The sequence below is a fragment of the Mizuhopecten yessoensis genome, unplaced genomic scaffold (assembly GCF_002113885.1).
Source record: "Mizuhopecten yessoensis strain PY_sf001 unplaced genomic scaffold, ASM211388v2 scaffold10401, whole genome shotgun sequence".
NCBI classification, from domain to species: Eukaryota; Metazoa; Mollusca; class Bivalvia; order Pectinida; family Pectinidae; genus Mizuhopecten; species Mizuhopecten yessoensis.
Window position 1 is genome coordinate 421,379 of NW_018408528.1, and position 26,684 is coordinate 448,062.

At 35.7% G+C, this 26,684-nt stretch overlaps 2 protein-coding genes across 2 annotated transcripts in view; one reads left to right on the plus strand and one right to left on the minus strand.

The window, feature by feature from the left end:
* Window positions 1-24,542, minus strand: part of LOC110460436 (cytoskeleton-associated protein 5-like) — a 54,915-nt gene extending 30,373 nt beyond the window's left edge. Inside the window, exons 1-18 of the mRNA XM_021513325.1 lie at window positions 24,418-24,542; window positions 22,117-22,230; window positions 21,499-21,692; window positions 17,977-18,103; window positions 17,668-17,747; window positions 15,970-16,141; window positions 15,704-15,842; window positions 15,209-15,303; window positions 14,461-14,574; window positions 13,187-13,291; window positions 11,263-11,352; window positions 10,809-10,973; window positions 10,420-10,548; window positions 5,312-5,446; window positions 4,810-4,845; window positions 3,203-3,301; window positions 2,223-2,333; window positions 183-275 (exon numbers count right to left, since the gene is read on the minus strand). Coding sequence (XP_021369000.1) covers window positions 183-275; window positions 2,223-2,333; window positions 3,203-3,301; window positions 4,810-4,845; window positions 5,312-5,446; window positions 10,420-10,548; window positions 10,809-10,973; window positions 11,263-11,352; window positions 13,187-13,291; window positions 14,461-14,574; window positions 15,209-15,303; window positions 15,704-15,842; window positions 15,970-16,141; window positions 17,668-17,747; window positions 17,977-18,103; window positions 21,499-21,692; window positions 22,117-22,173 — 1,941 coding nt within the window. The 5' untranslated portion in view covers window positions 22,174-22,230; window positions 24,418-24,542. The remainder of the gene's footprint in view (window positions 1-182; window positions 276-2,222; window positions 2,334-3,202; window positions 3,302-4,809; window positions 4,846-5,311; window positions 5,447-10,419; window positions 10,549-10,808; window positions 10,974-11,262; window positions 11,353-13,186; window positions 13,292-14,460; window positions 14,575-15,208; window positions 15,304-15,703; window positions 15,843-15,969; window positions 16,142-17,667; window positions 17,748-17,976; window positions 18,104-21,498; window positions 21,693-22,116; window positions 22,231-24,417) is intronic.
* A 175-nt stretch (window positions 24,543-24,717) lies between these two features.
* The window catches only part of LOC110460443 (DNA-directed RNA polymerase I subunit RPA43-like), a 6,917-nt gene continuing 4,950 nt past the window's right edge, over window positions 24,718-26,684 (plus strand). The window contains exon 1 of the mRNA XM_021513342.1: window positions 24,718-24,946. Coding sequence (XP_021369017.1) covers window positions 24,774-24,946 — 173 coding nt within the window. The 5' untranslated portion in view covers window positions 24,718-24,773. The remainder of the gene's footprint in view (window positions 24,947-26,684) is intronic.

The following is a 26,684-nucleotide window of genomic DNA, read 5'->3' on the forward strand; positions in this document are numbered from 1 at the left end:
TGACAGCTTTACTTTTGTAGCTATAAGGGTTTTAATAAATAACTGATTCCACAGCCCAGTGGCTTCCTGGCATCTCGTAAACCCGTAAACTCAACAAGAATAGAATTGACCTTTGGCACAGCTCTGTTCCGCTGTGGGCTAACTTTATATCAGAATATAATTGTGAACTGCAAACAACTGACCTGGAAGTTGGTATCCTTGAGTCCTGGTTTCTTACACACAGTGCGTAGCAAGGCCTGACAAGGTATATCGTCTTTACTCAGACCTTTTAATGTCTGAAACAATAAAAAAGTTCACAATAAGTGTTTTCCTCATAAATGAGTTCTTGCATTTGAAATTATTTATTTTTAGGAATTGCGTTCCAGGACTGTTACCTACGTAACTTTGTACAGGATAGCGTAAACTGATAGCAAGCATTCTACAAGGAGGATTATATAATCAATTGTAAAATGAAAAGGTCATATCATGAAACCTTTGCATCTTTCTTTTGACAAATAAATCTGCCATTATTTCTTCTGGTTCCTTTGATCCTTACATCAATGAGTGTAATCATTCTAGTCTATTTGAAAGAAGAAAGTACCTGGTATATCAGGATAAGGACTATTCACATAAATGTGCGACTTAGTGTTTGAAAGTGACAATTTGTTTCTAAAATATCCGTTTGAAGAGCGACCCTGGCGCGGGTCGCTTATTTCCCACATATTATAGAGGGCCGAAGTTCTGACCCTCATGATGACAGAATAGAAAAGATGCAATTTTGTTAGTTATGACATCCTTAAAAAGTCACTAGCCCGAGCTAGTAAGCCTCTAAGCCAAAGCTGAAAATCTGATGGCGATGGACTGGACACCCCAGCGTTGAAGTTACATTACTGTACAGTATATTTTAGCTATTAAAAATGTTTTATTTAACTGGTCCTTAGTCGGTCTACACGATAATACAACAGGCCCAGAGGGCCTGTATCGCACACCTGAATAATAAACCAACCATTGGAAACTATTCTTATTACATAAAATCCCTCCAACGGTACAGAAGAAAGATTTTATAGATTTAAACCTCAAATTTTCATATTGGGCCCCACAACTCTCAGCACCCAGAGGGGCCTCACCCTTCGTTTCTACAAAATTGAGTCCCCTTGGCCCAAGGATACTCCAGACAAAATATGTATGAAATCCTTTAATCCCTATGGTAGAAGAAGGATGTAAAATATTTGTACCTCTATTTCCCCTATTGGGCCCTGCAACTCTGTCCCAAGGGGGTCAAAACCCACTGTTTATACAATATTGAGTCCCCTTGGTCCAAGGATGCTCCAAGCCAAATTAGGATAGAATCCCTTAATCCCTATAATAGAAGGAGGAGTTCAAATCTTAGAACCTCTATTTCCCCCTATTGGGACCCACCCCTCTGCTCCAAGGGTGTCCACACCCACCGTTTATAGAAAATTAAGTCCCCTTGGCACAACGATGCTCCAGACTAAATTGGGATGACATCCCTTAATCCCTATGATAGAAGAAGGATTACAAAGGTTTACCTCTATTTCCCCTATTGGGCCCCACCCCTCTGCTCCAAGGGTGTTCACACCCACCGTTTATACAAAATTAAGTCCCCTTCCCTTGGCCTAAGTATGCTCCATACCAAATGTTGTCAAAATCTACTGGGCCGATCAGGACAAGTAGCGTTTTTAAGGAAAAGTTGACGAATGGACAGAACAGACTGACGGACGGTTGACGCTGCGCCATGGCATAAGCTCACTTGCCCTTCGGGCAGGTTAACTAATAAAAAGTGTGCAAGTTATCTCCCTTTAATCATCGAGACTTGCCAGCTCCTGTTTCCGGTTGAGAGAAAAACGTTTCCCAGACATTGAAATGGGGTAAAAAAGACAAAACAAACATGATTTTACTGGTTTTAATGGTGCGACAATGTCATAGATTTTTTTTAATTTCAATGACAATAATGGACCATGAGCAGAAGTGATTTCCCCCAGAACAGCATGTGGTACATTTTTTTGCTCAAACCAACCATGCACAGAAGTTCTTTATTTTGCCGTCTGTGGGGTAGGGGTATGTTCTAATATCATTTCAAATAGATTATTGTTGGGGTTTTTTTCTTCTGTAAAGGTAACTATTAACTTATCAACCCCCTCCCCCAACCAACTCTGAGGTAAATTCAACCAATTCAATTTTTATGTAAGTTTGGTTTATTGTGTAACACAAAGTGACCTCACCGTGGACATTTTCTCCATGCTGGCTAATCTCTCCTTCCAGTTGGAGCTTGACAACTGGGCCACGGTCTCGGCAGACAGTACTGCAGTGGCTTTCTCCTCTACAGCCTCGTCCTGTCAACATGTATTGTAAAGGGCATCACACACAGCAAGGCATAGCACAACATGTACTTACCATATAGTGTAGGATCAATATTAAGTTTTCCAGATTTACCTATCAACTTTCCCAATTTGGAACTAAGGTTCATTTTCTAAAATCGCCCAATAAATCCTTGCATGATGAGTTAAGTCATCAAATACAAAACCAGCAAGGTCAACATAAGGTCATCTTATTTTTATCTATGATTAAAGTCAAAGTCATCACCTCACATGATCAAAGTCATCACCTCACATGATCAAAGTAATCACCTCACATGATCAAAGTCATTACCTCACATGATCAAAGTCATCACCTCACATGATCAAAGACATCAATCACATGATCAAAGACATCAATCACATGATCAAGGTCATCCCATGTCACATTACCAAGGTCATTATATGCCTGAAGGTCAAGGATATAACATGATTTTTAGTCATTTTAGGTCACTACATTTGAAATGACCAAGGGTATATTTCAAAGTCATTAAAAATCTAAAAGTAATCACATATGTCAAGGTCATCACATTTCTCATGGTTATATCTCAAGGTCAGTTAAGATATATATCCAAGGTCAATATGTATCACAGTTATCACACATATCAAAATTGAACCAATCACACATCACATGTATATCCTTCAATAACATGTCAGAATAATGATAGAATCGGGTACGAATTAGCATTTAGTACCAGACACTGATGTTGGATGATTTTTACAAGGTTATATTATCCGTGCAAGGTCACATACAATGTAATATCAAGGAATCAACATCCCTCAAGATACTTATTCTATGTTACAAATTGTGGGCACTAGTTAAATCCTTTGTTGTTGCTATGCCTTACCGACAGGGCGTTCTCTGTGAACTCGTTGCCTCCCTCAGCAGCTCCTCCCTTTTTGTCCTTGCCTTTGGTAGCTTTAGCAGGAGCTTTCTTTTTAGGTGGCTGTAACAGTCAAACACAACAAAGTTTTGCATTAAGAATTTGAATGATTAATTCGTACATCTAATTATAAAGTTTGAACCCATTGATGAAGTATTTTAATGCCAACTACAGTCGAACCTTGTTATCTCGAACTCTTTTAACTCAAAGACCCTGTTTATCTCGAAATATTTCTCCGGTCCCGGCAAGAACTCTTCTTTATCTTAGCAAATAAAACTCTTGATAATTTGAACCCTGAAAAGTCGAAAAACTCAGATACCTTGAAGAAAGATATTGGTTTCGATTATTAGCGTAAATCCAACATTAAAACATCGTCTACTGCATAGTGTTCGAATTTCATTTTGTCACTTATTAATTCTTTGATACAAATGAAACGCAAAAGTACGACATCTCACCATTCCATGTTAATAATAATAATAATTATAATAATTTGAGGTTCTTATATACCGCTTTATCACAACCTAGTTTGTAGGTCGTCTCAAAGCGGTTCACAAATTATTATCCATGGTTATAGGGCCTTTGCAATCAGCTAATATCTTTCTCAACTCCCTCGGGAGCATACAGCCGGAGCTGCTATTTCAGCGCTAACAGCTAGCATTCAACAATTCTAGAGCTGCCCAACCACATTCTCATTTACAGCTGAGTAGACTAGAACAAGCTGAGTAAAGTATCTTGCTCAAAGATACAACACAGTGCCGTGACTCGAACTTGAAAGTCAATCGAGAGTCTTAAGAACAATACGATAATTGCTTTTGATTAAATCAAGATGAGGAGGTGTCAGGTGTCACATTTGGCTTTAATTAATTTAAAGTGTTACAAGTATGATATAATTGTTTTGTGTGTTTTCATTTTAATACAGAATCAACTACGCGTTCACTCCATTACAGTGATTTGTTTTAGACTTGCGCACTTTCATTTCCGCATTGTATAGTAAGAGGTAGGAGACAGTGGGATAGTTTGATTTTTAAATGTAACACTTCAGAAGTAAAACTTAACGGACTTGCAAATACAAATGTAGACCTGGAAAGACTTTGCTAAGATCTAGACTAGCCAAAAACAACAATTCAATAACTAGGCTCGTCCATATTTAATAACGAATTCACAATGTGGTCCAACCGTTTTGATTGCGTTAAACGAAAGTACATTTTTCAGAAATGACTTTTTTTGTAAGCGTGTTTATTGTAAAATAACATACCTGTATCAGTTATATTGATTACGTATATCATTCATCGATTGATTACAAGCATTGGCTATCAATAAAATCAACAACTGCTAGTGCTATGTCCAAACAGCAAATTTCATACCAAATATTTATACCCACATAACTCAAATACTCGGATAACTCAAAGTTTTTCCACGACCCCGTTGATTTCGAGATAACGAGGTTCGACTGTAATATGTTACAATAGTTATTTTTTACTATTTATCCCACTAATCAATAAAACATGAACGGCTATGGCCATTTCTAATTCTGCTGGCATTTGACCCAGTTTTTCTGTTACATCACTTACCCCTCCTTTAGCACCTGCTGGTTTAGACTGGCCAGACTAAAAAAGACAGGACAATATTGAAATGACACTGTTGTTTGTTCTATCCATTATTTCATGCAAGTGCTGAATAGAATCCTATCAATTCTGTATTTCTGATAAACATTAGATCATTTTTTCCCTTACCAACACAGGTCATAATGCCTGAATTTCTTTAATATCTTAATCATTTGAATTTGTAACTATTTGAATTCAAACAGAATTGTATGATTCTTTCTGACTTGCAACAGAAATACTGTTAAGTAATAAAATAAAATCCTCTGAAAACTGTAAGCAAATATTTACTTGCGGGTATTCTGGTGGGCAGATAAATGGAAAACAAACGATATTCTATTCGGGTCCTATATAGCTTCAATTACAAATGCTTTGGATACATTTTCATCACAGAATCATATGTTTGTTAAAGTTCTATTCCTGGAGAGCGAAGTGGACATATTTTCCAGAGAGATGATGTGTATTAACTTACTTTAGCTGGTGCAGTGCTGGGTCTCTGGACTGGTTTAGGTTCTTCCTTCTTTGGTTTAGGTGCTGCAGCTCCAGCCCCACCACGCGGCTCCCCATATATATTGAGGAGGACAGCCGCCTGACAACTCTCCTGGATCTATCATACATAAACCACAATATCAGCACCTTTACAGGTTGTCTCCCTTGTAACTGTGATATAGGTCAAAGCAGATGATACAAATTTGCTATTGTTACTAGTTATAAGTTGGTGTCTATTTCTATAATTAGATAGATGAATTTTAAGTAAAGAATAAAGACATGACATTTTAGACTATTCATAAAGAACAGGCAGCAGGCCAGATTGACTGGTTCAAACCCCCTTTTTCTGATACATCTCATGTAATTTTACAAAAGTTGGCCAATTATTAATATCTTTCTTAACACTTTCTATATATAACATGTCACCTTTCACACACTATTTGTAAATGTAATGCTTTACGATGAACACAATAAGATTTTGCCCTTGACATTGTTTACCATGTTTACCAAGAAGAATCTCTTGTTTCGTAAAGTTTATAAACACATATGTTTTCAAAAATATCCAATTTTCAAGCACGTTCCATAATCTTTCAACATGTTCACATTCACAACAAATATGTAAAACGGTTTCCTCTGTCTGTTTACAGAAAGTACAGAGGGAATTATCCAAAACATTGATTTTTGTTAAAAAAACTATTAGTTGCCAGTATCCTATGTCTAAGTTGAGTATGTTTGACCATTTGTCAATATATTTGGTTGTATAATTAATGTTTGAAATAAAAATGTCATACATATCTCTACAATTTGTTTTTATTTATTAATTCAAATGTAATAGGTATAAAAGGCTGAAAACATTGTTCTATAGTATTGCGAGTATAGGAAAGCCATAAAGGCATCACATCACAGCAGTTCTCAAACCATAAAACAATGTATAAGGTGGTGGTCGTAAATCATAGACCCTACAAAAATCTTCATAGGAGTAAAGAGAATTATTATCCTTTTCAACCATATCACAAAGGAATCTAATCTCTCTTTCAAGCCAAGTCTGATAACATATAGTAGAGTTATCTACCTTTATTTTTGTATTGAACCATAATGGCAGTCTAAGTAAGTCTGATGTTTTAACATCAAGTTTTAAGGTATATTCTGCAAATGTTCTAAAAACTTCAGACCAAAAAGGATTTTGGTATCTACAAGATAATTTTAAATAATAATTGTCACCAAACAACATTAACTTGTTGGTTGTGGTATTACATACATCCTATACTATTGATTTCCAACTAGCATCTGTGTTTACATTCTCTACATTCTCCGTATCCATATCAGTTTTAATGCTATATTAAAGGACAGTAAATGGGTCATTCTACACCCTTTTTTAAAATCTTGAATAATCTGGTTTCTAGCAATTCTATCTCTACTATTCCAAATGTATTTACAGAAAATGCTCTCTAGCTCTTCAAGAATTTATCCTCTGGTTAAGGTAGACTCATAAAAAGGTGAGTCAGTTTTGGGATCAGCAGGAATTTAACAACTGTTATTTTACCAAGAACAGTTAATCTTCTCTTGTACCAATGTTTGAGAATATTATTAATATCATTTAGTTTGGCTTCGAAGTTTATCTCTGCTATATCATCTAGATCAAGACTAAAAGTTACACCCAAACTGTGAAAGGTTCATTTGTCCACTCCAAATTCCACTCTCTGCAAAGTTTTACTTGAGAATTTTTTCTAGCCCCAATCCAAACTGCTTTTGTTTTATCAAAGTTTGGTGTTAACCCTGAATATTTTGAAAATTGGTCCAGAAGGTCAAGTGTCTTCTTAAGAGATCTTTTTCGGTACCGTTTAAGAAAATTCCAGTATCGTCGGCATACTGAAATAACCTATATTCTTTACTAAAGATTTTGATACCCTGGATGTCTTTATTAGTTCTTATAAGGATTCCTATAATCTCAACACATAGGATCAATAAATAGGGTGAGATTGGGTTGCCCTGTCGACAGCCACAGCCTATGTTGAAGAAGGAAGAAAAACTCTGCTTTGAAGTACACAAAGCTTTGCATCGTTACATAGAACTTTAACCCAATTAATATATTCAGGTCCAAACTTGAAAAAATGTAGGACTTTGTGTATAAACTGCCATGACACAGAGTCAAACGCCTTCTTGAAATCGATTAATAATAGGATTCCTGGAATATTATTCCTTTCCATATAATTTAAGATATTGTACTGTATAGTGGATATTTTCTCCTATATATCTGCCTGCTATAAATCCTTTTTGATTTTCATGTATCAATTTGTCAAGGACCAACTTCATCCTATTTGCTAAGCATTTAGATAAAATTTTGTAAGAAACATTCAAAAGTGATATGGGCCTCTAGTTCTTGAGGAGTTCCCTAGGCTTTTCCCCTTTTGGTAACATAGAGATAATGATCCTTGTTCATATCCGTTATTCAGGGACCTAATAAAAAAAACTCCCAAGTTTGACCAAAATAATTTGTAAAATTTGGCAGAGAACCCATCTGAGCCTGGGGATTTGTTTTTTTTTAATGATTTTACCGCTGATAAGGTTTCGGCATATGTAATAGTCCCTTCTAGCTTTGCGCTTTCAGCATCATTTAATTTTGGTGCAAGTAGATTTTCAGAGATCATATTCAGATTTACATCTGTTAAAAGATTATCCTCACTACTATAAAGATTCTTGTAAAATTGTTGTATTTGGCTTAAAATATCTTCTTGTTCTTTGCCTATTTCCCCAGAGTCTAATTTGATGTGTGTTACAGTTTTATTAACATAATTCCTTTTTTCTAGGCATAAAAAAATATTTTGTGGGTTTCTCTACCTCTTCAACCCATCCTGTTTTAGATCTAATAAGGGCTCCCTTCTATTTTTCCTAGATCTATTAGTCCGTTAAAATGGAAGTTACTGTCACAGTACCCAATCGGAGCAGTACCCAAATCAGGACACTTGAAGGAAAAAGTCAAAAAAATTGCATGTTGTGCAAAGAAGTATTTTCAAATTGAAAATATTGATTTAAAGATGCTTATATACCAATAAAACATTATATGAACTTTATTTACTGCCACTTATGGTTTACAATCACAGTTTTAGTTTGTGTAAATAATGACGAAAATGTAACGTTCTAAATTAATGCGCCATGTGACGTTATCGGTTTTCAATTTTTGTATGTGATTTTCCACAATCCTACTATTTCACAACTAATGCTAGTTTGGAAAAGAAATTCATCCAGAACGACCACTGACTCTTACATATTCCAAAGAGATGCCACGTTCTGCTAAATACTTTTTTCATCTCCAAATATAAGCCAAAACTGGTAGGGGTGGCCCGATTTGGGTACAGCTTCACCTATTTTGCGATTCCGTAACCATGACTATATTTCTGGTTCTATTTATAGAACCACTCCCCGGAAATATCAACTTGTTATCAAAATGAAAAAGACAATGATATCTATTTAGGAAAAGTGAACAAAGGGATCGGTACTACGGTATGAAATACATCAATATTTCACTAAAAAGTGTCCCGACTTGGGTACTGTAATGTTAGTGAAAAGCCCTTAAGACTTGCATTGTAGTTACTGATGTGGTAGCTTTCTTTTAAATGAGAAGTTGCTCAAATTTCACCAGGTTATATATTGATATTGTATTGTATAAGGTCATTGCAGCATTACATAAGGAGTATTTGGAGGACTCTATTTCAGCACTATATCAGCAGTATTTGGAGGACAGCACTACATCAGGAGTATTTGGAGGACTCTCTTTCAGCACTATATCAGCAGTATTTGGAGGACTCTCTTTCAGCACTATATCAGGAGGATTTAAAGGACTCTCTTTCAGCACTATATCAGGAGTATTTGGAGGACAGCTCTATATCAGGAGTATTTGGAGGACTCTCTTTCAGCACTACATCAGGAGTATTTGGAGGACAGCACTACATCAGGAGTATTTGGAGGACAGCACTACATCAGGAGTATTTGGAGGACAGCACTACATCAGGAGTATTTGGAGGACAGCACTACATCAGGAGTATTTGGAGGACAGCACTACATCAGGAGTATTTGGAGGACAGCACTACATCAGGAGTATTTGGAGGACAGCACTACATCAGGAGTATTTGGAGGACAGCACTACATCAGGAGTATTTGGAGGACAGCACTACATCAGGAGTATTTGGAGGACAGCACTACATCAGGAGTATTTGGAGGACAGCACTACATCAGGAGTATTTGGAGGACAGCACTACATCAGGAGTATTTGGAGGACAGCACTACATCAGGAGTATTTGGAGGACAGCACTATATCAGGAGTATTTGGAGGACAGCACTACATCAGGAGTATTTGGAGGACAGCACTACATCAGGAGTATTTGGAGGACTCTCTTTCAGCACTATATCAGGAGTATTTGGAGGACTCTCTTTCAGCACTATATCAGGAGTATTTGGAGGACAGCACTACATCAGGAGTATTTGGAGGACAGCACTATATCAGGAGTATTTGGAGGACAGCACTACATCAGGAGTATTTGGAGGACAGCACTACATCAGGAGTATTTGGAGGACAGCACTACATCAGGAGTATTTGGAGGACAGCACTACATCAGGAGTATTTGGAGGACAGCACTACATCAGGAGTATTTGGAGGACAGCACTACATCAGGAGTATTTGGAGGACAGCACTACATCAGGAGTATTTGGAGGACAGCACTACATCAGGAGTATTTGGAGGACAGCACTACATCAGGAGTATTTGGAGGACAGCACTACATCAGGAGTATCTGGAGGACTCTCTTCTAGTTTCTTCAAATAATTTCAATTAGGAATGAAGCCATCAATTGGCCCTTTAGAGTGACCTGATAAATCCAAAGTCATTAATGCAGATTTTCAATATTTTGACAATCCTCTCATGATGGTAGATGAAACATTAACCCTTTCACCATGTGTTGACCATAATGGACTCATTCATATCAATGCATCGTCGAGTCTACTAAAGTTACATAGGGACGAAAGGGTTAAACTAATCAGTTTTAAATTTCGGTCCTGTTCTCTTATAGATTCTAAGATGGTCAGCATTCCTCTTACCTTTTGCATTTTGATGGGATCAAAATCAACGAGGAAAGGTGCTATGTGTTTCTCTGACACAACCTTCATAGCCATCCCCAGGGCTTCATACGACCGCTCACGCACTTCTGGGGTAGTGTCATTCGCCGTCTGAATACAACAAACTCTTTATGACCAAAGGAATCTATTGCAATTTCATCCTAAACTTAATTTACTTAGAGGTTTCATTGAAAGCAATAATACCATAACTTGTAAGAACTCAAAAACTAGAAGCATTGATCATGCTTCTATTGAAGCACTTGGATTTCCAAGTCAGAAAATTACAAAATAAACTGATTCACTCCAATCTGAGCTCCCAAAATATTAACATTGAAATGAAATAGCCATATGTATTATGAAAGGAGCAACACCTTCAGCAGGCAAGTACAGAACTGCTTCAATAGTTTCTTTGGCAGGGTGCTGAGAGTTGACTTAGCAAAACATCTGGCAAGTAAATAGGCAGTCTCTGCTTTAATGGAGGGGTTCTTGTTATCTAGGGCTGCTGCCATATCTTCAGAAATAGCATCTAATGTTGTCTGTAAACAAGGAGGACATCATCATTTTAACACAGATAAGGAGTACATTTCAACTAAATTAGCATTGTACTTGAAACAAGACACTTTTCCTGATACCAAACTTCATGTTTTGAGATGAATAAAAAAAATGAGTCATGAAAAACATTTATTTTCAAATTCTATTTTGGTGTGATATCAACTCTGTCCGTTTCCTGTTACCTTTTAAAGCTAAAATTTCAACCTTCAAATACCAAAACCCCTGTTTATAGGTCATTTCCGTGCAGATTGGAGGACAGATATGGCTACTTACACTCATATAGGCTGCATCAGCCGCGTCACGAAGTTGTACTACCACCATCTGCTTCTTCTCCTTAAATTTCTCTAGGATAACTTGTATAGTCTGTGAAAACAAATATCATTGTTATTCGACATTTGAAACAAATACAGGTCACCAACCATGTCCTCCTAGCACCCCTCCCTCCTCCAAGTGGTCAATATTGTAACCTCTTAACCCTTATCCTTCACTGATGACCACCAAAATCAGACCATGTGTTGAACTCAATGTTACTATAATATGGTGTAAATATGAACTAATTATATTTTAAAGGCATTCATGAGATATCTTATACACATTTTTTTTATTTTACTTCAAGAGGTCAAGTTCGACCTTTTAACCTTTTTGTTCAATAATGACTTTTAAAATCTAATCAGGTGTAACTCGGTGTTACCATAGTATGGTTTAAATATAAACTAAATTGGTTGAAGGGTTCATGAGATATCTTGTACACAAGCTTTCAACTACTGACAGACACACGTGCACACTCATGAACAGAAGCTCCAAGCCACCACTTAAGTGGCGGTTATTAATGGAAACTACTGAACAAATTGTGAACTTCTGTTAAGTGTTTCTCTGAACCAGGACGTTTCTCTGAACCAGGACACTGTCTAGTGCTATTTCTTACTGCATTTAAAATGCATCTGATCATAAAGCTCAAATGATACTAGTCACTTTAGTAACATAACAACCAAGTTACAACAATGTTACCACGAAATACCATATATGACATTACCAACATTGTTGTTAGTAGGGATGTCACAGTTAACCGAAATAACGGTTAACCGCGGTTCAAAAGACCATGGTTCGGTGCATAATTTCCGTATTTCGGGTCGGTTCTGTATAAGTGGGTCGTAGTTGTTTGGGAGCAGCAAAGGCGTGTATTATTTGTGTCATATCTCGATCGATACACGCCCCTGACTCCATAGTCATGTAACCGCAATAATAAGTACGACGGTGTTCTTTAGGATTGTTTGAAATGGCAGCTTCTACTTGGATTTTCTCGTCGCAGGCAGTCTTGTGCACAAGACGGTAACTGAACACTGGATATATGTATAAGCACAAATTAAACACTTCTCGGGATTTACCTCTTCAATCAATGTCGGCCTATACATCTAATATAACTTTAAAATCAGCAGCTACGAATGAAACTGGATTCAACACGTGGGCCCAGTGCAGAAAACATTGAAAACATGAGGCCTTAATCTAATTAACATGAGATCCTTCGCATTGAAAAAGTTTTACACACGACTTTAACCCGATTTCGTAGCGGTATATACATGTATATTATGTACGATATGGGCGGACATTGATGAGTTAGATCCCGTAAAGTACACCAATTTAATATTGGTTTTTATTTTATTTATGATTCTAGTCAGATTGTCAAAACGTAAGGTGCATGAGCAACATGCATACATGCATAATAAACAAGAGGTTGGTTAGCACTAGCAACTTAGCTAAAATGGAGACTGAAATGTTTGTAAGTCATGATATAATAAAGGAAAGAACATGATTTTCCAGTAAGTACATAGATTGTACAATGGAGATATTTGCATGATATAATGAAGGAAATATATATTACATAGATGTTTCAACAAGTCAACTTAAGACGGGACAGTTGTGGACATTGAAATACCTAATACAAGTGACAGATTCTTCGTGCTAGTATCTTTATACTCAATACCCTCAGAAGAGGACTGGTAGACAATTGTATATTACTGTTTAACAGTTTAAGTGTGCACATAATGAAGTTTGTTTATGTATTCTACTTGTGATTGTGTATATAAAATACATAGATTACAAAGTTGCCTGAACCGAACCGAAATCCGACAACAAAAATGATAACCGAACCGAAAAATTCCTGAACCGTGACATCCCTAGTTGTTAGTACTATACTTACATTTGAAGCATAGGGGGCATACTTCTTGCGGAGACCTTTAGCGATTCCTGCCATACATTTGGCACCGAGGGAGACCAGCATTACATTTGAATCTTTACCAACCACCTGTCAATTGAAAGTGTTCTTTTCATTTTTTCAATCAGTACCACAAAGCATATTAAGAATAATGAATATTGTCAGTAATATGCATCATTTTGAGCACTATCTTTTCAAATGTACAGATTTAGCTATATACTAAAGGTACTGAAGAAACTTACTAGTTCAGATACATGGGTTCTCATACAAATGTTCAAAATAACAAGCATTATAGCAAAATGAAACAAGGCAATCCATAATCCTCCATCATTGATGATTTCTATATTTACAGTACATTTATGTCAGGAAGCATTTGCACTCCATCATCTCAAGATGTCTTTGTACACCAAATCTGAATACTCCAGGTGATATAGTATAGAAGATATGTCCCGGCCAAACCTTTTCAAAAGTATAGGTCAAAGGTCAAGTCATAGACCTGTCACAGTGATCTAATTCTTGCAATCTGCACTCCGCCATCCTAAGATATCCTTGTACACCAACTCTAGTTACTCTAGGTGAAATAGTATGGAAAATGTGCCCCGGACAAACTTTTTTAAAATTTAAGGTCAAAGGTCAATTCATAGGTCACAGTGACCTAATTCTTGCACTCTGTCATCCCCAGATGTCCTTGTAAACCAACTCTGGTTACTACAGGTGAAAAGTATAGAAAATGTGCCCAGGACAAACATTTTCAAAAGTTTAGGTCAAAGGTCAAGTCATAGGTCACAGTGACCTAGTTCTTGCACTGTGCTCTCCCCCATCCTAAGATGGCCTTGTACACCAAATCTGGTAACACCAGGTGAACTAGTATAGAAGATATGTCCTGGATAATTTTTTTCAAAAGTTGAGGTCAAAGGTCAAAGCAAAGGTCAAAGCATAGGTCACAGTGAGGTCATAGTGACCTTTTTCTTGCACTATGCCATTCCAAGATGTCCTTGTAAACCAAATCTGGTTACTCAAGTTAAGCTATTGAAATGTGATGTGGAAATTGTCTGTAAGTGGTTAGTCTCCGTTTAACACAGTTAACATTACCAACTTACCTGTAGTGCTGATTAGATGACTTATTTATATAGAGCTGAATACCTAACAGACTTGCTGGTATAGAACTGAGTAGTGACTACATTAGAGATTTGGATAGAACCGACTACATTATAGACTTACTCGTAAGAACAGACTGGACTTGTACAGTATTGACCTACCTTGATCAAAGTCTTCACCAAATACCCATAATCTCCATTACTTAAGCGAGGATTTTCTGTGAGCTTCTGGAGAGCTTCAAGAACTTCTCTTCTGTCCTGCCACTTTTTGGCTTCCTGCAGAAAGATTTAAACAATTTGATAATGTACTGTTAACAATCATTTTTACACATGTTAGAGGTAATGTGAAGTACAAACCTCATAGGCTTTTTGAACCAAAAATGTAGCTATACAATGATGCATACATTGAATTTTACTGTCAAACAATGACAATCCCATAATGTTTTGAGACAAAAGTTCAATAAAATAGGACAAAAATAAACCGAAACAGTCGAAATCATAAATCACAAATCTAAATAGTAAGGAGGGAAGGAATGAGCATAACATTCAAACTCTCTAAGTTTGGTGCAGTGATGCTGGGGTTTGAATGAAGACAAGACAAACATTTCCCCTTAATGCTGGGATTGGGAGTAAAATGTGAACCTTCCTTTCAAATACCTCTTAGCTTACTTCCTTTTGAACAATGGTTAACCACTTGTTAAATTAGCTCCTAACCATGGGAAGAATCTTACCACTTTTTGTGATTGAAATCTGTCATACTACTCAGGTGGAAATGTCATTTACATTAATTGTAGACAGATGACAGATTGATGCTTCAGTAAACCATACATTCACATTGGTCCTGCGGGCCAGGTGAGTTATAAAATATACTATTTTCTCATAGTAGTCTTTTGGTTGAAGAGGAACTTACCACTTTGTCATAGTAATCTTTGGGTAGTTGAGATAATATGTCAACTTCTGGCATCATTTCGTAGGCATCAACAGCATCTTCTCCTTCATCTCCATCTACACAAATATCGTTGATTTCATTTTAGTGCATAAGATACAGGCAAGGAATATTTCTATCTACATAACTCTTTTCAGATCTGGATTATCTTTATGATTTGTAAAAGCTTTCAAAGAATTTCCAATACAAGTACATGTACTACCATTGCATATTGTCAATAAACCACAACAAAATAGTCAAGCAATGTTATTTACAAAATAATAAAATCCTAATTTACTACAATACTCTAATATACAGAGTATCGTAGTAAATGGAGATTGGATTTAAGTTAATTAAAATAGAACATACACATGCATCTTGTTGTATCAATTTCCCCCCACCATTACACCCATAGAGTTCATCACACAGAGATTCACAGGACAATACAAAAGCACCAAGATATATCTGTTAATCAATTACCGTCTTCTTCACCATCACCCCCACCCGCAGCAGCCTGCTCTTCCATCTTTGCTTTGAGATCCTGCTGGGATCTCATGAACCTTTGCTGATGAGGTTTCTCTTTTGGCTGCCTCTCAAACTCTGCTTCCAACTCTGTCACCTATCAAAAGAAGTCAAACGACGTCAAAAACTAAGTTTCTGCAAATAGATATAACTTCCCAATCCCCCATGTACAGAAAATTTGCTTAATACTTATTTTGGAACAACCCTCCCAACATAACATGTACCTGTACAGGTTTAAAGTTGTTCATCATAGGTTTGAGTGCTGGGCCTATCCAGCGATGTATCTCTATCACCAACAATTTTGTTTCCTCTCGAACATTTTTGTCTCGGTCTTCCAGAAGTTTGGGCAAAAACTTCATCAGTGGTTTGATGGGCATCACCTTATTGCTGAAGTCCCTGGAAATATAGAAATATATCCCTAGTACTGTAGTCCCTGGAAATATAGAAATATACCCCTAGTACTGAAGTCCCTGGAGAAGTCCCTGGAAACATAGAAATATATCCCTAGAACTGAAGTCCCTGGAAATATAGAGATATACCCCTAGTACTGAAGTCCCTGGAAATATAGAAATATGTCCCTAGTACTGAAGTCCCTGGAAATATAGAGATATATCCCTAGTACTGAAGTCCCTGGAAACATAGAGATATATCCCTAGTACTGAAGTCCCTGGAAACATAGAGATATTTCCGTAGTACTAAAGTCCCTGGAAATATAGAAATATGTCCCTAGTACTGAAGTCCCTGGAAATATAGAAATATACCCCTAGCACTGAAGTCCCTGGAGAAGTCCCTGGAAACATAGAAATATATCCCCAGAACTGAAGTCCCTGGAAATATAGAAATATACCCCTAGTACTGAAGTCCCTGGAAATATAGAGATATTTACGTAGTACTGAAGTCCCTGGAAATATAGAAATATGTCCCTAGTACTGAAGTCCCTGGAAATATAGAAATATGTCCCCAGAACTGAAGTCCCTGGAAATAAAGAAATATGTCCCTAGTACTGAAGTCCCTGGAAATATAGAAATATAACCCTAGTACTGAAGTCCCTGTAAATATAGAAATATGTCCCTAGTACTGAAGTCCCTGGAAATATAGAAATATGTCCCTAGTACTGAAGTCCCTGGAAATACAGAAATATGTCCCTAGTACTGAAGTCCCTGGAGAAGTCCCTGAAAACATAGAAATATATCCCTAGAACTGAAGTCCCTGGAAACATAGAGATATATCCCTAGTACTGAAGTCCCTGGAAATATAGAAATATGTCCCTAGTACTGAAGTCCCTGGAAACATAGAGATATACCCCTAGTACTGAAGTCCCTGGAAATATAGAAATACACCCCTAGTACTGAAGTCCCTGGAAATATAGAAATATATCCCTAGTACTGAATTCCCTGGAAATATAGAAATATACCCCTAGTACTGAATTCCTTGAAAACATAGAGATAAACAAGGAGTCCCTAGAAACATAAAAATACCCAGTATATCCAAGTACTAAAGTAGACAGACATATTACTCTATTATTTAGAGTTCTTAAATAACAATTTAAGTCACTAGAAACATAGATATCTTCATTGTATTGATGAATTACCTTGAAGCACACACATATATATATCCTCCTTACCCCAAGATCTAGAAACATTAAACATTTATTTCTGAATGCTTATTTTATTACCAAAGTTCTTTAAAACAAATATGTCATCATTATTATACAGCTTGAAGTCACTGGTAAAAAAGAAATATACACATTATTATTACTGATTTTTTTTATAACATGTATTCATATTTTTGCTGAATTTCATAGAAACACAGAAATGCAAAAAAAAACTTACATTGTATTTACTTTGTGAACAGGAGAAAGATAGTGACTTGGAATGGCTGCCAGTCACCCTCTGCACATACCTTCTTACATATAAACCTACCTGAGGGCCATAGTGAGACACTGTATACAACCAACCACTATCTTGGGCTGTTTGTTCTCCAGTCCTTGTATTAAGCATTCCTATAAAACAATGGAATTTTTTTTTAAATTAAAACATAATACAGCAGATTAAGAGCTTCTGTACATGTGCTTTCTTCTATTAGTATCATGTAAGAGTCTTTCCACTTGCCCATATGACTACTATGATAAGAATTAAAAGGTCTTTTGACTTTAATGTAAATTACTTTTCTAGCCTATGACCTACAATAGGCTACAAACACAGACAATGTGTGATTTTTGGCCTACGTACCTGGACAACATCTTGTTTCTCAATCTCTATGTACAACATGATGATTTCTATGCCCTTTTCCCTAGTCTTCTGTTTGCTGGCATTGAGACACTTGGCAACTACTGCTGACACAACCTCCCCAGCCGTTCTGTAAGAAGAGTTATACATATCATTCATTGTTTCTACTTCCTAGACCAGCCATCATTTGAAAAATGAAGTAAACCATGTTTACAACAAATCCTAAGGGTCTGCAAAAATAATTATTTTCTATTTTCCATACCAGACTTTGTTTTTAAGCAAGATTTATTTTCTTAAAGGGGCTATTGAGTCAAATGACAACCTACTCAAAATATACATCTCCTAACGAAATTCTACGTAGTTGATAATGACATGACCTGAAGCCAATGTCCAGTGTGGTCAGTTTCATCTTTTGGCAAAAGCTGTGATAAAAATAGCTATGCCCAAAATATCGCAATATCCGGGCCTTTCAGTCAGAAGCAAACACGTATAGCACTACGCTGTCGATCGTCAACACAGTGTCAGTTATGAGTCAGAGTTCACACATAGCACATTGTTGAATTTACAGTATATCACAAGTAAGAATTATAAGTATCATAATATATACCTCTAATCAGATATTTCTGTTCACATTTGGATTTGAATAAAAACAGGTTCAATAAGAGCATGCACGCACTGAGAGGGTGCCGCATGGATATTTCAAACCGCAGAAAGGACGATAATCATATCAATAGGTTTAAACGTAAAAGAGATCACTCGTTTTTAACAATGTTTGAGATGCTGTTGGAAGATGATTTTGATTCAGAATAAATGCATGTACTTGTATTCCAGAAAAGCTAGGTGAATAAAGCGAGAAGTTACCTTCTCTCCTAGGCTGGAAAGACAATCCGCACAGAAACTTTTACAATACATGACGTGAATATTTTGTAAGCTACAAATTTACCGACAGCTGCCACTAAAACGTATGGCTGTACAGTAAGGATTTCTCCATTACTGATTAAAAACCAAGAAAACATAGTCTCTTGACAATTTTTCGACACGAATTGTTCATAAGGAGTATCAAACTATATAATCATGAAGAATTTTGGGGCAAGTTCTTAAAACAAATTACTTCACTAAATTGTCCCTTTAACAATTGAGAATTTATCTGGACAGATTAGGAAAAGTCATGTTTTCAACTGGGAATGGTTCTATTATGTAACAGACCGAAAAGATCAGGTGATAATGCGCTGGTACATGTATATCAATACAGACGTTAATACAGACTTATTGAAGTAACAAATATAATGCTGTACTTGTGTTGATTTTTTCCAACAGGATTTTATTGGTATTTTTTTTTAAATATTCTAAAAATCGTACAACTTCAAATATTACACCTAAATCATAATCTGATATGGGGAAAACTACTTCAAAAATAGTTCACAACGGCCGCCATGCAGCCGAGTCATTGAAACCCCCAAAACCAAGATGAGACAAAAAAAAATCATTTGTTTGGTTTAAAAGATATTCATTTTGAGAAATTAATTTGTTATCGTCTAATTAAGAATAAATTAATGATGGGACTTTTGAGTCTTGATTAATTTTATTTTCTGGTATCATGACATGACACGAGAAAGTAAATATATGGTTTTAGACTTTCGAAACTCTCTTTACTGTAAATACTGAATGCATTATCTAGGTCATACCCTGAAAGGTTACAGCCACATTAAAAAGTAATACACATATTTCCCCTTTTGTACATGAACAGTTGAATTATATTTAACACTGCTATAAACATACCTATAACAAGTGTTCTATTAGATAGGATAGTAGATACCTGTAGATTTTAATACTAAATACCACAATTTCAGAGGTAATCATCATATGTCATTATATATCCAGACATTTAAATGTCTTTTATGGCTAATCACCACCAATCTCTGTTACCTGTACATAGCATAACAAACTTTTAATTATGTGTGTAGAATTTCAGAACCTTTAAACTTGTTGTTACTTGCCAGTCATGGTATGCTAAATTATATATGTATGGTTAGTAACCAATAATATCAATACCCATCTGTGAATAATTAGATCTATGGTTTAATCAACAATGTTGTGTGGGGCCTGTCCTGTATGTTACCCGAGTTTTTTGCTACCTACATTAGGAATGGTTAAATTTTAATATTCTCATCTAGCTATGAATTGGCAAATTTTATTTATAATTATTAATCATAGGCCCCAACAATAATCTAAACAAAAATTGATACATATATAGAAACAGTCATTAGCACAATAATAATCACATATTAACAGGTTAATCTTATTTAAATAACGCTGTAGTTTATAACATGATGTAACATGTGCTTAATTATCTAGCAAGATAATGGAGTAAAACAACCCTGATTGTAAGTCAATAGGCATGACTTATAGTTATATACTCAAATTCCAAAGTGTCATGTTTGATTATTTACACTAAGTTAAATGTCTTTTGTGTAGAGAAATGTCAGTAACAGGCGCACACATGGCACCGAGAAAAAATCCTTGGTTACCAACAACTAAAGAAAGGTATATTGGCCACCTTTCTGAAGTTGTTTATATGATCTTTAGTTGTGTAAAGTTGTAAACTATGACAAAAATTTAAGGTCAACAACTTCCACTTTTTACTACAATGAAAGTTATTTTGTTGCTGATATGTTTGTGCACTGTTGCTTAATTGAACTAAAACATTGACAGGTCAGTAAGGTCCCCGCCATGTGCTTGACAGTACCCCAAACTCCCACAGTCTATTTTTAATAACAGTAGTCTAACTAGTCTTGACATTAAAATCTTTGTTAAAACCCCTTCTGCATGTCTACATATATCACAGTGTATCAACATGCCTTATTTAATAAGGATTACTCTTTTGGATTCATAGATAAGGACTGTACACTCATGGTTTATTTTTAGTAACAGTGACATTGACCTCAGAAACTATTTTAAAAAATCCTATCGCACATACACATTTCGGAAAGACAAGTCTTTTGGGTTTCTAGATAATTAACAAGAGGGCAGACACATGGGCCTTGACAATCATCCGAGTTGTAATATATATAGTTAGCTTTTTGTTGCAAAACAATGTGGAATAAAGCAAGCTAGCTAATTAATATAAATTTCCCATGGTAAAAATCAAGTTATCTTTCATTCAAGATCACTTGTCTGTATAATTACCAATTTCTTTATAACTACACAACTCTGATAAAAAAATAATTATAAGTAACGCTTCTATAAAAGACCAATTGTGTATTAAGACCAGTTATTTCCTCCCTTCACATGTCTTAATATACAGATTTTAGGACAAACTTTAAAATCAATACTACCGACTGGTTTCCAAAGAGTATCTAATAATTTTTCATTGATACATATTCTTTGTCAATAAGGGTAGTCACCAGGTTATAAATTATGTCAACTTGTATATATTTATATATATATTTATACACAAATATTTGAACGGGACACGTCAAATATAATATATATATACATTAAAAATAGACTGTATATAACACATACTTATTAGCAACGGCAGCATTTTCAATAAAAACCAGGACTGCATCCAATGCTTTCTCTTGAGCTACTGCATTGCTATCTATCACAAACTTTTTCATCAAGCCAGCATATTTTGAAAATTCAGAACTCTTTTCATCTGTGATACTTCTGAAGAGCTTGGTCACCTCTTCATAGCCGGTCAATCTTGCTCTCCAAACCTAAATAAAAAGAATGAATGTCAACCTTTTCGTCAGACTAAATGCATTTGTTTTATTCATGAATTTCAACATTCTTAAAAACATTTGAGATTATGCTTTTCACCTCCATAATATTGTTAAGCTAACTATACTTAGAGTAACTATTTTGTTAAGCCCCCCTCCCCCAAAGTGTTTCCCGTTTCCCTACAGATTCTAGATTTTTGTGCCTACCCTGAAGATTTTATTGGCATTTAGTGACAAGCAGTGTTAAAGTCAGAACTCCTGCTCTATATTTTCAGACAGAAACAGGAAACATACATATTTTATTTTTGATCTTATCCCATTGCCTTGAAACTTAAAAGCTTGTATTGAAATTGAATGCAATGAAAATTACATTCGTTTAAGGTCAAAGTTTGAAAGAACAATAATTCTACAATTGACTCACCTTATGAGTGCATTTCTCCTCTGTTGGGAGTTTCATCCATTCTGAATCATCTCCCATTTTTCTGCTTATTTTTGCTTTTATTTACAGCAATTTCAAAGTCATGTGATTGGACATCTGAAATAGATAAAAAAAAAAAACACTTGCTAATCAATTACACAGGTATTTTTAATTCTATCAAATGACCAACTGGTAATTTTTTGTCTTTTCATTATCAAAAGTGACGGGGGGAAATATGGAAGAAAATGCAAGTTATCTTCCTTAAAATGATAAAATTACAATTCAAATCAATATGAATTAATTTATTTTCATATGGTATTTTTTTAATTTATTTTTTGTATCAAGATTCCAATATTTATGTATGCCAAACTTAAATTCATAAATACAATAAATTATCAACAACAAAAATTAATTTTTAAGTGACAGGTAGTAGTAATTTTTGCTTTTGGTTTAAAATTCAATAATAGTAAAATAAAAGAACATCACTGACTGGAACAGTGGCCACTTTCCTAGTTCAAACAGTTTCTCGCAATTCATTATTCACAACCCTGGGTTACAAGCCATAAAAAGTTATTATTCTATTGAACTTATAATTAATTGCTTTTGTTCGATTTCTCGAACATAATATACTGTTCAAAGTTGCATCAATGTAGTGTTCACATTAATTTAAATTCACTACCAAAAGCTGCTGATATTTACATGTGTTCAGCAAAGCACAAAGATTCAAATCACCAAAACAAGACCCCCCTCCCACAATGGTGTCATATATATATATAGTAGATAATAAATAAATAAGTCCTTGCGAAGGAAAATATAGAATAAAAACATACCCTTTCTGCGTTCTAGGGCTTCTTCAGGCGGATTGATGTTTTTCATCAATCCGCCTGAAGAAGCCCTAGAAGGCAGAAAGGCCTAGCGGACGATCTGGAAAATTTATGTTTTTGTTCTATATATATATATATATGAGGCAGGTCCAAATCAGATCAGAACGAGTACTGAACCGATTTTGGTCCTGCCTCATATATATATATATATACTTTTTGAAAATTAGTTTTAAATCAATAAATGTGTCCACAGATCAGTTATAACAATGAAGTAACTTCAGAATAGATAGTCATACATCATTTTATGTCTACTTAGTTCTTAAGTTTAAATAGCACTAGAAAACGTAATTCAAACTCAAATGTCAACTATACATTCTGTTTTGGACTATAGAAATAAATTCACCCTATATAAATACTTGTTTTCGTATTTATTCCAAAGGTCATCTTAAAATGTTAATATGCTGACAAAAAAATGTTCATTTGAAGCGTAAGATATGGCAAAAATCAGATTTGGGTCCTGACATTCGCAAAAACCGGAACCGCTGATAGGTGACTTCAGAGCTATCTAAAAATATTTCATGTGAGCCCCGGTGCAACTTTTTTTTTTAAGAACACGCCCATCGATATTCTTCCTTTGATACAACCATAAATGAATTTAATTCATCCTCAAAATTTTCAATGAATGAATAAAATGATTAATTGGTGATCCGATTTGGGTACTGTCACCTTAACTTGTGTTATAACTTATATATTAACTTGTGTAATTAAGTGCGATATACTATATTCCATGCAAGTATTTAGATCAGTGTAGGCCCTGTTTACATGTTTTTATTTGTGTACTTCTCGAAATGCTGTAGGTATATAGTGTATTTTTAGGGGAAATTCTCTGCTATGCACATGATAAATGTAAGGTTGCTAACAGTAGTAACCTGTCGATTACTTCAATAATTGTATGCATATTATTACAGAATCATGATCATGAGTCATCATGTTTCAAATGTCAGCACAGTAGTCTACAGTAGTATTAAATTATTAATACAAATAAACTAGTAAACACGCAGATGTTCCTTGCTCAATAACGCAGCTAATCACTTATATTTGATATGTTGGTGCAAAGATGAATGGGTCTGTGTTGCACCGAATGATAAATGTTGCAGGCAACATCTCAAACATTCTATCAAATGTGTCTCGTCCAATGACAGTTCGTCGATTTCATATCTTACACAACGGAAATGATTTAGATATACGCACGAATACAGTTTCTCAAAATAATAAACTTCTTCAGCTGATCTGGTCATGAATCAGTGCCATACTGCTTTAATTTATCAAAGAACGAAATGAATGAAAATGTAAGCATGTAGGACCTTCTTTCTAGAACTGTCAAATAATGTACCAGTAAATTGAAATATTATCAAACTCGTTTATATATCACTTAATGTAAGGTTTGTGAAATAAGAAATGGTTGCATATTGTCACTCACATGTAAAAGTATTGTCACTTGTCCTTCTTAGAATGATATTACCCTCAGAGGGTTATCTTCAGCAGTCACAAAATTTGAAAATCGGCTGTCAGGGATTGGATACACTTTACTTCCGGTAGCGCCATCTATCGGCGAGCACTTCGGGCACTGCCAAAACATTATTTGCTTATCTTTTGTTAGTATAAAATACATCAGTGCATTAAAATAATATATTTTGATATCATAAACCGTTTTGTTCAGTTTAGCACGTCATCTGTTATTTGTAAATATTTTTTTGTAAATAAAAATGCGTGACTGTAATTCAATATGTCTGCCCACATGAACGATGTTATTGCACGTGTGAGACTGTGAAGAAAATGAAACAACTCGGATTTGAGGAAGCTATTCGCATTATAGATGAAGACAAATATGCTCAATTTGAAAAAGTGACAACGACTAAACATATTGTACTATCTCCGAAGTATTTAGGGCGTGTTAAAACTGGAATAGTGGAACAGCTTAATTCCGAGTTGAATTTTGCTTCAGAGAGGTAACCCACTATACTAAAGCTTTTTGTATGTCAAGTAATCAACTGTCATACGTATCGTATTTTTGCAGTAGTCCTTCTTCCACAAATACATGCGAAATGACGAAACAGACGTGGGAAATTCTTCTGACTTTCCGACAGGTTGCACCTCACCTGTACTTTGATCAGGTTGTGCCCAACGGCTCATATCAGGTTGGGGAAAACCACCAACTTGCGTATATACGCAAACTCGCCTGTTATACGCCAGACGGAGCGATTTGGAAGTTTATATTTGTTAAGGACTGAGCCTTATTGCGTATCATGTAAATTGACATCATCTCAGCCGATACCCGTCATCTTTCTTAAACAACATTAATCAGTTTCTTCAAGTTACCGAAAACTAACTTATCACAACTAAGAAAAGCCATGTATTTCAATGTTAATCATTGTTATACACACACATTTGGAGCTGTTCGTATCAGTACAGCTTGTGTAACATAAACATACAAATTTTACATTTAAACATTTAGATTACTTGTAAATTAGTTAAATGTGTGAAGGTGGCGAAACTGCCTGCACCTTTGTGCAAAACCACGGAAGGCCTGATGACGTCACAAATGTTGCTTCGTGACGTCATTCAGGCGTGTTAACAACAATGTTTATTCATAGGCATTTCAGTCAAATCTTCTGTATTGGTACTCGTCGGCATTTTGATACATGCCTATTTGGTCGAATTATTAACAGAAACCCTTACTAATGTGACGAATTAGCCTTCACTGACGTTTACCTAGTTGAGTAGCAATTTTATTACTGAAATGAAGAATAAAGTGAAAGGAAAGCACCCAAAGTTCTTCTTCTTGTGCCAAACCTGTTGATTTCTTTAGCCCTGACACCAGACTTCAGACATTTTGACAATTAGATGTCTGGTGTGGGACATATAACCCTGTTTCCCAGCCAGTCGGTATACTGGTAAATTCTTTGTAGCACAAAGCTAGAAGGAGACTCTAATCCTATGCACTTGTAACCCAGTCCAGTTCCGCTATATACAACTACACCTGTGTGCAATCAAGTGTGAGCGTCGGACCATTCAGTCTTCCAAGAGTTTCTGTCCAATCCCCAGCAGTTGCAGAAAGAGGGAGTAATGACTGATATAATTAGTTTTCCCCTGATGGCCCAGTGGTGTTTCCCCATGGGCTTTCTTTCACCATGAAAATATTCCATTTCCTTAGCAGCATGGAAATAAAGGCTCTTCAGAGCCTGTTTGTTGTTTTCAATGTACATGACATTAAATGAAGATTATTTATTATTTTGTTTTATTTATTACCCTTTTACAATGTATTTGCCCTCCAAGATCACATCAACCCAGCTGGTTCTAACTATGTTACCACAGGGAGAGCAAGGGTACTATTTGTAACACTTTTTTGTGAGACATTCAATTTGGGCTTAAAGTCAAGAATATATCTTGTATTCTGATCCCTTCATATTGCAAGGCTTTTTAGCCCACCATCTGATGGTGGGCTATTCAAATCACCCTGCGTCCGTGGTCCGTCCGTGGTCCGCCGTCCGTCCGTAAACAATTCTTGTTATCGGTATTTCTCAAGAAGTACCAGAGGGATCTTTCTCAAATTTTATATGTAGGTTCCCCTTGGTCCTGAGCTGTGCAGGGCAACTTTTGAGACTGATCGGATAAACAACATGGCCGACAGGCAGCCATCTTGGATTTTGATATTGAAAGTTTGTTATCGCTATTTCTCAAGAAGTA